Source organism: Sminthopsis crassicaudata, chromosome 4 (assembly GCF_048593235.1).
Source record: "Sminthopsis crassicaudata isolate SCR6 chromosome 4, ASM4859323v1, whole genome shotgun sequence".
NCBI classification, from domain to species: domain Eukaryota; kingdom Metazoa; phylum Chordata; class Mammalia; order Dasyuromorphia; family Dasyuridae; genus Sminthopsis; species Sminthopsis crassicaudata.
In genome coordinates this window covers 425,624,172-425,639,657 of record NC_133620.1, presented here as the reverse complement: position 1 = coordinate 425,639,657, position 15,486 = coordinate 425,624,172, and the positions used below count along the sequence as shown (strand labels likewise).

At 34.8% G+C, this 15,486-nt stretch overlaps 1 protein-coding gene across 1 annotated transcript in view; it reads left to right on the top strand.

Annotated features, from left to right (window-relative positions):
• VAV3 (vav guanine nucleotide exchange factor 3) overlaps window positions 1–15,486 on the top strand; it is a 448,180-nt gene that overhangs the window by 279,798 nt on the left and 152,896 nt on the right. The window contains exons 16-17 of the mRNA XM_074262844.1: window positions 3,332–3,433; window positions 6,109–6,209. Coding sequence (XP_074118945.1) covers window positions 3,332–3,433; window positions 6,109–6,209 — 203 coding nt within the window. The remainder of the gene's footprint in view (window positions 1–3,331; window positions 3,434–6,108; window positions 6,210–15,486) is intronic.

Sequence of the window (15,486 nt, the reverse complement as noted above, 5' to 3'; positions counted from 1 at the left end):
TTTGAACTCAAGGGTGTTTGATTCCAAATGCTGGGCCACGTAAATGTCTGCCATTCAGAGAAGATAGAAGACAGTGACAATATTGTTATAAACATTCATTTTCCTGATGCCAGGAATTGGAGCTTTGCACTGAGTCAGGCAACAGGGATTCAGTTCTGGTTGTATGATATACTGGTTTTCAAAGAAGATGAAAATCTGCATTGGTAGAAGGGATTTTTTTCAATGGATTTCCTTACATCAATAAAATCTGTGAATCTATTAAAACAAATTAGCTAATTCATAGATGAATTGAGGAATAGCTTGACAAAGAAGATGGATGCAGAAATAAGAAAAATGTCCTCAAAACTTCAGTCCTCTTATTTATGTTGTGTTGCTGTTGAATTGTTTTAGTCATATCCAGCTCTTCTTGGAGTTTTCTTGGCAAAGATCTTAGAAGGATTTACCATTTACTTCTCCAGCCCATTTCACAGAGGAAACTGAGGCAAACAGAATTCAGTGACTTTTCTAGGATCATGGAGCTAGTATCTGAAAATGAATTTGAACTTGACAAGATGAATCTTCCAGATTCCGGGGTTAGCACTCTGTCCATGGTGCCACCTACATGTCCCAACTCTAGTATGAGGGAGTTATATTAACTGAACTTGATATTCTCTTTCTGTTCTGAATCTCTAATGCTCTAAATAATCTTTAAGCAAAATTTCATAAACAGGATCCCTTTTCCATCTTTGATTTCAAGAATATCTAAGATAATTTTTATCCCTTGAGTGATGCTATCTGGTCAGCATGCTTAATTATTATGAAGTGGATCAAGTATTTTATATGTGAAATAGTATTCAGGAATATATAGTTTAGAATGTTTCTCAGTTTTTCTTCTGACTCCTACAAAGCATTCATGATCACTTCCTTTCCAACTGGGTGTCAGTGTGAAACTTAATGGATGCAATCTCCAGTCTGTGATCCAGGTCAGTGATGAAACAATTAAATGGCAATGTGCCAAAGATCAATTCTATTTATTTTATATTCCCAGCATGACCCTAAGACAGGTCATTTAATATGTCTCTCAGGCAGTTTTTTCAAACCTGCTTACTTCTCTGGGACAGATTTTTTTTAGGTGGGCTTACCTAAAAAGCTCATTTTTTTTGTTTGTTTGTTAAAGACCTGAGCTGATGAATCCTTCAATCTCCTAGGACTGAAATTCTTTGACAGTTTATAAAATTCTGTACACCTAGTACTCAGAGACATGATCTTTCATGGCAAAGGAAATAGGTTTTGATGACCTTTCTAATATAATGTCCCATGGTAATTGAGGTAGGAACTGAGTGTTCTCTGAATAAACTTAAGAGATTCCCTCTTGGAGGCCTGGGTCTTTGCTCCAACTCTCTCTTCCCAAGAAGAAACCCTTGTAATGTGTAACTAACATCATAATGAGGAACATTTGCAAATGGCCCCATGATCAGGTGTGCAGAAGAATACATGAATGAGAGTAGAAAAAGAAGGAAACCCCAGTTGGCTTTAAAAGTCATATATTTTTAGCACAGTCATATTCCATGGATAGATTGGAAGACTCACCTGTCTGACCTTTCCACATCACTCCCTGCTATTCCAATTGCCTCTTTGAATGCTTTTTTCAAGCCTTCTCTTAGCACCTCTGAGATTGATGCCTGACCTGATGCCCATGCTCTGGTTCCTTACTGAGGTACTGGGCTCTGTGATGTTCAGAGAATTGCTCTATTACATGAAGGGATAGAGGGGAAAAATTCTACCTCGTCAGTGACTCAAACCTTCACCTTTAGATCTTTTGGATTTTATGAGCCTTGGATAACCTTCCCTTAGCTTTCTGCCCTTAATTTTGATTCTTAAAGAGATATGTTTTATATTTCTGCATCCATCTTCTGTGCCAAACTGTTCATTCATATATCAGTTAGTTAATTTGTTTTGATCGATATTTTTTCAATAGCTTTTTATTTTTAATTATATGTAAAGAGAGTTTTCAACATGGGTTTCTGTAAGATTTTGAATTCCAATTTATTTTCTCCTTTTCCTTACTTTCCCCCTCCCCAAGACAGCAAACAATCTAATGTAAGTTATACATGCACAGCCATTTTAAACATAATTTCATAAATCAGAACAAAAGGGGAAAAGTCTAAGGGGGAAAAACATACACACACAAAAGGTGAAAACACTATGTTTCAATCACATTCAGACTCAATAATATCCCTCTCTCAATGTGGATGGTATTTTCCATCCCAAGTCTATTGTAATTTTCTTGGATCACTGGATTGCTGAGAAGAGCCAAGTCTGTCATAATTGTTGATCCTCAGATTTCATTGACATAGAGAACTCCATTGAGAAAAATCCCTCTGCCAGTGACGATTGGCATTTCTGTAGAATTTACAGTGTAAAAAATTGCTTGGGGCACTGAGACATTAAATGATTCATTTGTGCAGAGTCCTACAGTTCATATTTAGGACTTGAATTTAGGTGCTCCTGATTCAGAGGCCAACTCTCTCTATCATTGTACCTTGTAATTTTTCATACCTAAATCAAACTAGAGAAAATATAATCGACATAAAATCCTGCATAACTGTCTCAATATCTTTGATGGTTTCTGTGTTCTGATTTCTTATACAGGTAAAAATTCTTTGTCCTCATCTTTGTATAGTCTGTTTAATGTGTTTCATTGGTTTAAAACTTTCCTCTCATGATCCCTTGTCTGAATGACTGTGGACAAACCATTAGCTCTCCTTGGGCCTCTGTCTTCCCAACTTTCAAATGAGAGAATTGAACTGGATGGCTTCTGAAGTCCTACAGAGATGATCCCATATCTCTTAATATCATAGCTAGGATGAATGATGTTAAGAAAAGTGAATTGACTTTTGGATATTTTGAGTCATATGTATACTAGGAGATGAGCTCCATGGAAACAAAACCCCCCACCCAGATGGTTTATATTTAAGTAATGTGGTTATGAAGAAATAATTAACTAACAGCATGAATACCCACTGGTTTTCCCTTGTCCTCTTCAGGTGGGCTGCAGTGACCTACATAATACTCAGTTTAAAGTTTCTTGCAAACACTGAGCTTTGAGATATGATTAGTTCATCCCTACAAAGTGGAATATTTGATATATTATGTTGTCTGATGTTTTTATGCCCTCTCACATTTCTATTTTTTAAAATTAATTTTTAAAGCAACTATAGTTTTCAAGATTAGACTTTTAAAGTAAGTTTTTAAAAAGTATATAGTTTTGTCAGAGGCTTTCTTCTTGATAATATGTTGATAATTTAAGTCACAAAACTTCCTTATCAAATTATTTTATTGTTTTTTATAGGTCTAACATAAGGCCAGACTATGCAGATTCAAACTTTCATGACTTCAAAATGCACACTTTCACGCGGGTTACATCCTGTAAAGTCTGCCAGATGCTTCTGAGGTAAGTGTTGTTCCACACCTGGCTGGAGGGAAACATGATGCATTTTTGAAAACTGAAGCTCTCTGGGGGTTTGCAACAATGATGTATCTGCTGATTATGATTGTGCTTTGCCACATTTGTCCACACTCTTTCCATTTTCTTGTGCTTCTAGAAATCTTTTTTTTTTTTAAATTACCAAAAGACATTGCCACCCTTTCTCATGTCCTCTAAAGCACTAGTTGAAGAGAATGAGGCAGCATTGTCATTATCCCTACTTCTCAATTCTTGCTGTGCTTCTGCTGCCATCACTTAACAACTTGTTTTCCTTTGAGAATCAATCATTCTAACTTCATCATTCATCCTAATTTTATAATCATCTACCAATCTTCAGATCATTTTCTCCTTACTAAGGGATTCAATATCTGGCTTGTGATTGTTTTTTCTACTTGGTCCTTGCTTTTACTCATGAGAACATTAACATTTTGATCTTCCTTCCAAAGCCTGGCTTCCCCCTTATGCATTCTCTTAATCTCCCATGACTCTCTTCTTCCTTCTGTCTTAGCCATTTGCAAAGATATGTATGGATCAGGGATGATCCTCATTCATTATTATTTTATTATCATAATAGAGAATTCTGAATTTCTCTCTCCATCTATAAGCTGCTAGGCTTTGATGATTTTCTTTCTGGTTCACATCTTTTATATCTATTTTTTATTCTCACTGATACTTATAGTTCTTCTGACTTACCCTATTCTTCCTATCCATCATCTCTTCTTTAGCCTCCCTTCTTAGTCTTGATCTCATACTTAGCCAGTTCAAGAATTCACTTTTAGCTGAATCCATTGCCCTCTTTTTTTTTTTTTTTTTTTTTTATTGCCAGGAAGCTTTGTGAAACAATAACCCTCCATCTTCTGTGTTTTTACTTACATGTTATTGAATGCTCCTTGAGAAAGTCACATAATAGTGTTAATTTGGTTCCCTTTGAATTTATTATATTTAATCTTACCTGGGCACTTAATGCTCTTTTTATTCTATGTAGATTTACTCTCTCATACTTTACACTGTTCCAAAAGATGCTCTTGCTTCATATTTTATTTTAAAAATAGAGGTCAATTGTCATTGGCTCTTTTTTCTCCACTCCTTACTTAATTTCTCTTTTCACCAGCTTTCATTCTCTCTTCTTTTGCTCACTTCTCTGATGAAGAGGTAGTCCTTTCTCAACAACTATATGAGCAGGCCTATTCAATCACTGCCCTCTCTCCCTCTAACCTTTTTCACCTACTGATGTCTTTTCTGCCATGTATAAACATGCACTGGTCTTTTTCATCCTTAAAACCCCCCTTATGTCATCGTCATACTTTCCTTCTTTTCCAAATTCCTAGAAAAAAGTTTGCTTTAAATACTTTATGCCTTGATTTCCAAACTTTCAGTGTTGCACAATTGCCTATCAGATAAAATAAAAATTCCTATTTTTGATATACTAGTTTCTTCACAACCTTATTCCAATATACTTTTACAACTTAATCTGATATTAATTTTATATATTTTATAGTTCAGTTAAAATATTCTCATTCTTGTTCCTTACACTATTTCCAGTGGCCTAAGTGAGCTCTTTTTTCTCTACTTCCTTCAGATTTCAGATATCACTTTCTCCATAAAGCTTTTTCTGATTCCTTTATCTTATATGAAAATGCTCTCGATTATCATTTGTTTATGTATGCATCATGCTTTTTTCCCCATCTCCATTAAATTGTAAGTTCCTTAACACAGTTCTGTCTAGTGTCTATCTTTGAATTCCCAGTGTCCAACATGCTTTGTATATAGTAGGCACTTAATAAATGTTTAAATTAAATTTGGTAGGAGTGTTGATTTTTTAGTCTGGTTCTTGTTCCTGAACAATCTTGACACACTTTCTTCTTTTTGTTTTCTCTTTCCCTGTCTTTCCTTGAAATATTTTGTTGATGTTTTTTTAAAATTGCTATCATTTTCCAAAGATTCCTTCCTATAAAAAGAACTGTCTTGTAACAAGTACAATTAACAAAATAAGTCAACACATTAATCATGTCTTGACAATATATGCCTCATTCCACATCTATAGTCTGCTACCATTCTTTCAACTGAAATTATGATCATTATTATATTTATCTGAATTCTGACATCTTACATTATTATTTTCTTTTTCATTGATAAAAATAATTTTATTTTCATCTTCATTCAAGTTGTTTTACTCATTTTACTCTGAAGTAGTTTATATATGTCTTCCCAATCTTCTCTGAATTTCTCAAAATTCTCAGAGAATGTGAATTTACTCACACTTAATCTTATAGGTTAATATTCCATTAAATTTATGTACCATTTTAAAGTTATTTCCCAATAGGAGTGTACCCATTTAATTTTTGGACTCTTGCTAAAATTTTTTTTTTTATCTAAGAGACATTTCTTTCTGCTTTTGACCTTATTTTGGATTATGTTCCTAGGAATGGTAACTCTTGATCAAAGAATATACTGAGTTTGCTGACTTTTCTTCTAATTCTAAATTGACGTCATTTCCTCAGAACTTTCAGTTATATTTTCTTCTCATTCTGGAAATGACTTTGAATAAGATCAGCATTAATTTCTTTCATTTGTTCTAATGATTTCATATATAGAGAGAATTTATCACCTTTAATGTATCACTCTCTAATTTTACTTTTCAGAGGAACATTTTATCAAGGCTATTTATGTTTCAAGTGTGGCGCCCGAGCACACAAAGAATGTTTAGGAAGATTAGACAATTGTGGCAGAGTTAATTCAGGTGGTAAGTCATTTTTATTGTTGTGATACTGTTTTTAATTAGGACATAAACCTTGCTAAACATAATTAAGGCTTAATTTACCCCTAATTTGTGTTTATTGTAACATATATGCTTTGAAAACTACCATTTATAAGCACAATTAGAAGAAAGCTTAAAATTCATGTGACTTATCCTTGTTAAATTAAATGTTAGAGAGAAAGAAAAAAAAAAGCTACTAGAAGATACAAAAGTAGTACCTCGTTCACCTTGTAGCCCAATTCTGTCACACATCATTTTCTTCTAAGTAGAAAAAAAGATAGTTCTTTCTTTAGTACCTATCTTTCCATCCATCCATCCATCCAATCATCCATTACATACACTCTCTCTTTTTCTTTCTCTTTCTGTCTATCTCTGTCTCTATCTCTCTCTCTCTGACTTAATCATTGGTGTATTCAAGTGTTAGATTTCCCTGATATGCTCCTGGATGTTTGGGGCAGTCCTTCTATTTGCCAAGGGCAAAAATTATATGTAGACTAATTCATGAATTAATGAATTCAACACACACACACACACACACACACACACACACACACACACATATTAAAGGCTTAGTCACTGGTGCATTGGATTATTAGATTTCTCCCAAATCCTCCTAGATGTTTGGGGGCAGTCCTATTTGGTTGCCAGGGGCAAAAATCATATGTAGACTAATTCATGAATTAATGAATTGAATTAATTATCTTTTCCCCACATCAAAGACATATATTGCATTTTTTAAAATCTTATTTTAAAACTTTGCCCTGGTTTAAAAAAAAAAAAAGGAATGTCACATTCCTGTTACATGAGACAGACAGGCACATAGGCTCTCAGGATCTTTTGGTTTGCTTGCAATTATGCATTCAGCAGGCTTTTATCTCTCATTGCCCCTCCTGGGTTCCTTTAACTCTCTTCCTTCTCTTTCTTTTCTTGCTTCTTTCTTCTTTCTCTTTTTTCTTCTCTCTTGTTGTCCTTTTCCCCTGAGTTTCTCTGTTTTATCAATAAGTCCTTTCAAAATCAGTCAAACTTTTTGAACACAAGAAAGTGAACTTTAACCACATCAGTTCAAAAGGCAGTCATGTCAAACTTTGATTTTCCCCAAGGAAGCAGTGGACATTGAATTATTTTGGATAATGTGAAGAATAGAATAGAGAATATGAGCTCATTTTAGATTCATTTAGGTTCAGATAATGGGACACTTGTTATGGGAAGAGAAATGAATTATATTGCATCTTAGAAATTAAATTTTAATGTTCACATCATAAGAAACTACTTAATTTCCAACAACTCACAAGGAAGATAGTATTAAATGATAGGCATTTGTGGTATAGTGGAAAGTATGCTCAGGTTAGGAGTCAAGAGACCTGACCTCCATTCTTGATTCTACTGTTAACTAGCTGTGTAACCTTGGGCAAGTAATGTAATCTTTTTCAACTTTAGTTTTTCTCTTATGCAAAAATAAGGACAATGGGCCAGTTATAGAATGTAACTAAAATAATGGTAAGAGATGTTTGGACCATTTTCCTTTTTTCATCTTTGTAGCTCCAAAGCCTGGCACAAACAAGCAGGCCCCCTAACAAATACTTGTTGATTAATTATTTTATTTTTAAAAATTTAAATAACAGCTTTTTGTTTTAAAAATACATGCGAAAATAATCATCAAAATCTTGTAAAATCTTATGTTCCAAATTTTTCTCTTTACTCTCATCTTCCTTCCCTAGACAGCAAATAATCCAATATAGGTCAAACATGTGCAGTTCTTCTAAACATATCTCCATATTTGGATTGATTAATTTTTAATTGAATTTTCTAAAGTTTTTCAGACGGAGAGAGAGAGAATTTGGATATGTGATTTCACTAGCAGGAGAACTTATTCTAAGAATCGCTACTCAATAACTCTACCATAATTTAGATTCTTAGTGAGTAGATTGGGGGCACTGAGAGGTTGTGACTTGCCTATGGACCCAGAGTTATTAAGTGTCAGAAGGACTTGAATCCTCCAAAATTTCCTAACTCTTATCTCATCCTCTGTCTACTACACAATGCTACTTTTATATAGGATGATAGAGAACTTTTCTTTTTTTAAATGATGTCTTATGTAGTTTTATTTTTAAAATTCACCTTTCCTAAAGTAGAAAATGATTCATACTTTCTAGATATAACATTCTATCCAATTCAATTTAGCAAACATTTAGTTCTTGATATTTGCAAGACACTGAGCTAGTGAAAGGCCAGCCGTTAATTCTATGCAAGAATAGGAAGCAGACAAAATGTAAATTAAATTCTCAAATTAAAAAAAAAATCAAAGGTAATATATAGTCAAATATATCTTTATATTTTACCTTTTCTCTACTTGTTCTCCACTGCCAAGTTTTTGTCAGTTTGTGCCCATACTTTCCTTAGGCATGTGTAAATTGAAGGAAAAATGACCTAGATTTGTGAGTGATTATATTTTAATTATCTTGCTTTTGCACTCTATTGATTAAATGATATAATATGATTATTTTATTCTTGCTTTTGCCCTCTCACTTAGTAAATGTTTTATATTTAAGAATTAATGGCATCATTATAGCTGCTTTATATAACTTGAAAGTACATCAGCAGGGGCTCAGTAGCTACAGTGATAAATTTAGATGTGTATTTTCCAGTAGTGGAAATATAAATCAATGAGAGTCAGTTTAGCAATGTGGTCACCATATTATAGAACTACCTCTATTTGTCTAGACTATGACAGTAATCTTCTGCTGGCTCTCCCAGACTCAAGTTTGGCCCCATTCCTCTAATTCACTAACCAAGTTTACCTTCCTAATGAACAAATCATACCATGTTGCCCTCTATTTACCAAACTCCAATAGTTTTCTATCACTGCCGAGGTCAAAAAATAAAATCTTGAATTTTTAGTACAGCTCATTATTATTGTTTATTATTGTTCCCCACCCCTGATATCTCCAGTTTTCTTACATCTTAGAGTCTCCTATCTATTCTGTAATCTAGTGACAATGATCCCCTTGTCATTCCTCACACAAGAGATCCTGTCTTCTGACTTCATTCCCTCTCATTGGCTGTACTTCATGTTCTCACTCCCCAGGCCTTCCTCCAGGCTTCCCTAGCTTCCTTTAACTACAGCTAAAATCCTACCTTCTTCAAGAAGCCTTTCCTGATCTTCCTTAATGTTAATATCTTTCCTCTGTTCATTTATCTCCTGTCTATATCTAATTTGTACAGTTGTTTTCTTGTGGCTTCTGGAATTAAACCTTGAATTATTTGAAAGGAGAGGCCATCATTTGCCTTTTTTTTTTTTTTTTTTTTTTGAATCCCCAGCTTTTTGCACATAGTAAATGCTCAATATCTGTTTGTTGACTTGCCTTGTTCACTTAAATGAGAATGTGAGATCTAATCCAGGGAGAGTTAAAGAGTCGGGAGTTAGTTGGAGTCTATGCCATGCCCCATATTCCTACTATATAAATAAGTTGGAATTATGACAAAATGGGAAAACATTTCAAAATTCAGAAATTCTGAATCTTACACAATGATTTAACCCTTCTGTGCTTCAGCTTCTTTTTCTATAAATTTTAGATGATATTATCTACCCTGCATGTTTGTAGGGTAGATTAATTGAAAAGAATTGATGAGATAATGCTTATGGAAGCATTTTGAAAATAGTAAAGAGATATAATGAGATTACTTCAATATTTCAAGGACATGTGCTTTTCTTGATTTGGATATTCCCTCCACTGAAGCAGATTCCTATCCCACTAATAATAAAGGGATAGATATAGTCTTGTAGAGTTGTGTAGGGAAAAAAAAAAATTATATTTATATATATATATATATATATATATATATATATATATATATTACTCTATGTCCTCCCAGAGATGAATCCTTCTGAACTTAGGCTAATCAATAGATATTCTGCTAATCATTGCATTTGTCCTTTGGCACTTTCCAAAGTTTATATTCTGCTTTTGTAATCTTCAAGTACCCTGTATCACCTCTACTTCAATATAAGGATTCAGCATAAGACTTCTGTGGAATATGGCACAGTAGATAAGGCAATGGATCTGAAACATGAAGGAATCTGAGTTAAAAGTTGGCCTCAGACTCTTACTAGCTGGGTGACCATGAACAAATCACTTAATCTCTGTTTGCCACAGTTTCCTTATCTGTAAAATGGGGGGGGGGGGGGGAAATAGCACCCATCATCCAGGGTTGTTATGGGGATAAAATGAATAAACTACACTGTGAACCTTAAAGTGCTATATAAATAATACGTAATAGTTAATTTTTAGCTATTATGGAAGATAACACTTTTAATATTGTGAAAATTAACTTTGAAGAATAAAATATAAGGAATAACTGAAATTTTCTCTATGTTACTTATGTGAGAAAAGGAAAGTAAAATGACTGTAACAAAGAAGCACTGGGGCAGCTAGGGAGCACAATGGATTGAGCATCAGTCCTGGAGCCAGCAGGACCTGAGTTCAAATGTGACCTCAAATACCTGACATTTACTAGCTGTGTGATCCTGGGCAAATCACTTAACCCCAATTGCCTTGCATAAAAGAAGAAGGAAGCAGCAGAAGACAAAGCATCTTTGTCCTGGAAATAGTTTTTTCCCAATTAGATCTTATATCTAAAAACTAATGCCTCCAATCTCATCTCAGTTTTTTGTTTGTTTGTTTTTGTTTTTGTTTTTGTTTTTTAAGGCAGAAAGTGTGGTATTACACAGCCTGTAATCTCCCTTGTTTTGGGAAACTAAGGCTGCTGGATCCATTAAGTTACTATAATTCTAGTCTGAGCAAGATAGGGAAACTTAGTCTTGGAAAAAAAAAAAAAGAATAAATGTATAAATTTGGAATACCTAAAATTTAAGAATATTTAAAAGCCTTGAAAGATGCATTCCATCCTTATTGTAGTAACCAAGCCTAGACAATTCAGAAACTAAATTATGAGTTGCTGTCATATTTCTTAGGAAAAATAAACATTTTTAGAAACATCAATAAACATTTATTTAGCTGGGCATTGTGCTAAACATTATATTGAAATAAGCTTTTCTAACTTGATTCTAGGAAGTTTGAACAGTAGGTTATTGAAATGATAGTAAGTACATCTACATGCACAATTGGTTTTGGACTCTCGAATCCCATTATGATCTATATGATGATTTTTCAAATTTGGAATGTGAAAGATAGAGGGTTTGGCCAGATAGCAGAGACTATATTTCAGTAACTATCTTAGCAAAAATTGAACTAGAAAGAAAAAAATAATAATAAGAGTGCTATTTTCCTCCTCTCCTCCTCCCACATCCTTCCTTCGTTCTTGTTTTTTATCTCCTTTTCTACATTTATTCATTTCCCCAGGGAATAGGTTTGAGATAGCAAAAGGCATCTCCTCTTCCTCTGTCCTCCTCACATGGATGTCCTTTGATATAGCACTGGCAATAGATAGGTAATTTAAAACATTGCTAGTTTTTTTTTTTTCCCCTACAGATTGTTTAGGAATAACAATTAAACTTTCTGAGCCTTTTTGGGAAGAAAAAAATGAAGGAGATGTCCAGTTATTTACAATTATAAGCTGCCCACTATGAATACAGCTGGATATGATCTTTGAGAGGCAGTGTTGCAAATTCCATCTCAATAGTACCTAAGGGACCTTTGGAAAGCCATTTAACTTCATCACATTCTAATTCCTCATCTGTAAAAAAAAAAAAAAAGGGGGGGGTGTAGGAATATATGGAATCTAATGTATCTTCCAAGTCGAAACCTATGATTTTAGATTTATTTAGGTTTATTTATGATTTTAGGAGGGATAGTGCAGTATTAGATAGGGTCATACATTTATCCTGCATGTGGGACTCTCAGAAGAAAAATATCTATATTAATGAAATTAATGTGTTTGAAGACTTTCAATCATTGAGCAGACTTTCTCTTTTTGGAAAACCACTCTTTTCAGAGAGGAGACTGTCTATCCCACAATATGTCAGATCTGGAAGTGGGTCAAGATCATTAGAAATTTTCAGCAGAGGCCTAAATATAAAGAATATTCTCTTGTCCTTTAACACCATGGAAACAATGGAGTTTAGCATCTGATTAACAAGAATAATTAATGAAAATAGAAAGCTACCAGATGGTAGGCTGGGGTGAATTTCTCCCCTTGAGGGTGGTTTTGGAACCCAGGATAAAATGGGGAGGGTTGGAGGATCATGTATAGTCTCTTTATACCATGTCTTAGTTAGTAGAGAAGAAAAGGGACATTTTTATCTAGTACCTCCTTAACCCTTCTAAGTTTAACCTGAATTTTAATGGACTAAAGAAAGCTAATAGAACAAAAGGACAGGGGATAGATCCTACTCAGAGGCCCAAGAATTGGGGTATATAGGCATTCAGGGAAAAATAGCACCTCTGGTGTGAGGGTTGCTGAAATCTTTTGGGGGCTGCTTTCTATCTTAGCTATCTACGCTACCCTTACCTGCTACCTCTTACCTATAACTTCAGGAAGCTGAAGAATGCACAGTGACTAAAAAAAAATTAAAAAGAATGCACAGCAACTGTACTCTGCTAAACCATTTTGGCAGAAGAGATAAATGTGGCTAAGGGTAACTGAAGGACCACAAACCTATTAGTAAGTTGGAGTGGGGATGTCTATCCTAAACATATAAAGACTTCTCTGGCAGGAATAGGCGAATGTGAACAATTTGTTCCAACAAACCATTAAGATGATGGAAGAAGACACTGTGGATGGTTAGAGTTGGAACATGACAAGGTTATCCACTATATTCCAAGCCATCACTAGTCATCTTGAATTTTGTCTTGCTGCTGGGCTTTGATGATTGGAAGAGAGTGAGCCTGATAACTTCTTGCAACTCTGCCTGACTTAAATCCAATTTATGCATGAGTCAAAAGATATCACTCAGAGCATTATATCATTTTTACCTACTTCAAAGTCATGTGGCAATGAGCAAATGATAAAGCAGCAGATACAGATATAGTGGGAACTGTAGTTACAACCCTGCACAAAGGGGTTGTCTTCTTATTGGATTGCAACAGCAGTGGGATTCTGCTGTTTGTGTGAGAAACCTTTATAAAATAATGTCCTGCTTGTCTCCTGGTGTGAGGAAGGAACTAAAAAAGATGCCCTAAAAATTGTCTGCTTAACTTAAGCTAAAACTAGCCTGCTACTGTGGCAGGCAGGAATCCTACCCTGAGCTGAAGCAAAACAAAAAAAAAAGGTACAAAAAGTTTTAAAAAGATGATTCCTCTAATCATTGGCACATGTAATGTGGACAACCTTATGGACAATGTGAAAGAAATTCAGTAAACCAGAAAGATAAACAACCCTTGTTGGGAAAAAACTCAGCAGATATCCAATCCAAAAAGCAGTTCTGAATTTAAAAAGGCTAGAAAAAGTTTATAGAGCTCACATACATTTTCTTTGAATGGCCATAGTGATGGGGAGCCCTGTGAAGCTGGCATAAGTTTTTCAATCAAGACTAATTTAATCAACAAGCTTGCATATCTCCTAAAAGGAGTGAAAGATAGGCTCATCTCAAAGTGATTGCCATCTGCAGGGAAATGCCACACTACCATCATCAGTGAAAAACTTTCTACTATGACAAACTCTGATGAGGCCAAAAAAAAAATTTATGAAGACCTGGAGACCCTAGTCATCAATGTGCCTGAAGAGGACAAGCTTCTAATTCTAGGTGACTTTAATGTCAAAATGGGCACAGACTATCAGACATGTCAGGAAAGGAATGGGGTTGGAAACAGCAAAAGCAACACTTACTACTCAAGATCTGTCTATCTAATGACCGTCTCATCTTGAACACTATTTTCCATTTATCTAAATGTAATAAAACTTTGTGGATGCCCCTTCATAGCAAATATTGGCATTTAGTAGACTGGCATTGTAAGGAGAAGACACTGGAAGGAATGTGAGAGTAACAAAGGTGATATATGGCACAGAATGCTGGACCAATCATAGACTTATTCTCTGTTAGCTAAATATTTGCATTTAACAAAAGTGGTGACCCTAAGTTAAAGGATTACCAGAAGATTTAATGTGAAAATATTAGAATGTTTCTCTGATTGTGGATAGTTCATTGGAAAGAAAGTTGAACCAACACATGGCTGGCAATAATGGAGCAGAAAATGAGTAGGTAGCAGTCAAAGATTTGCTGAACAGCACCACATTTGCTCATCTGGGCCAGAATACTTTCATACATCAAGACTAGTTCAGGGGCAGCTAGGTGGCATAGTGGATAGAGCACCAGCCCTGAATTCAGGAGGACCCGAGTTCAAATCTGATCTCAGACACTTAACACTTCCCTGCTGTGTGACCCTGAGTAAGTCACTTAACCCGAGCCTCAGGGATAAAAAAAGATTAAAAAAAAAAAAAAAAAAGACTGGTCTGACAACAATGATGGAGAAATTTGGAAACTGTTAAATGAAAAATGAAAACTCCACAAAGCTTACCAGAGGGATAGCTTATCCATCCTTAAGAAAATACTATTTAACTCCATCAAAAGTAAAGTACAAGCAAAATTTTAGAGAGATACAGAATTCTTGGTTCAGTAAAAAGGCAAATAAATTCTTTTTTTATGGTGTCCTGAAGGTCATTTATGGGCCAAAGACCTATAGACCCTATAGTGCATCTCAACTGCTCAGTGCTGATGGAACTACATTGATAAAGACCTAATCCTGGAGAGATGTACTGCACACTTCCAAAATGTTCTAAATCGACTTTCAACTAATGTTAAAACCACTGATTGTATACTTCAGGTTGAAGTCAATCCTTCTCTAGCTGAACTTCCAATTGAAGAAGAAGTTTGGAATGCCATTAGATTCTCTTGTGTGGCAAAGCATCTGGTGCTGATTCTATTCCAACTGAGATTTACAAGTCAGATGGTCCACTGCTTATACAAAAATTGACTGAAAATTTTAAGATTATATGGCAAGAGGAGGCCATTTCTCAGGAGTTCAAACATGTCTCCATGTTCATCTCTGTAAAGAAAAAGTAACTAGGTTGTCCTATGACAATCACAGTGGGATCTTTCTTCTCTTCCATCCCTCCTTCCCTCCTTCCTTCCTTCCTTCTTCCTTCTACTTTCTTCTTTTTTTCCCTCCTCCTCCTCTTCTTCTTTCTCCTTCTCTCTCTGTCTCTCTCTTATTGTTGCCAAATTGAGCCCTCCTTAATAAAGTGATCCTTTACTTGGAAGATGGTCATACTTAAGAACCAATGTGATTTCAGAAGGGAGCAAAGA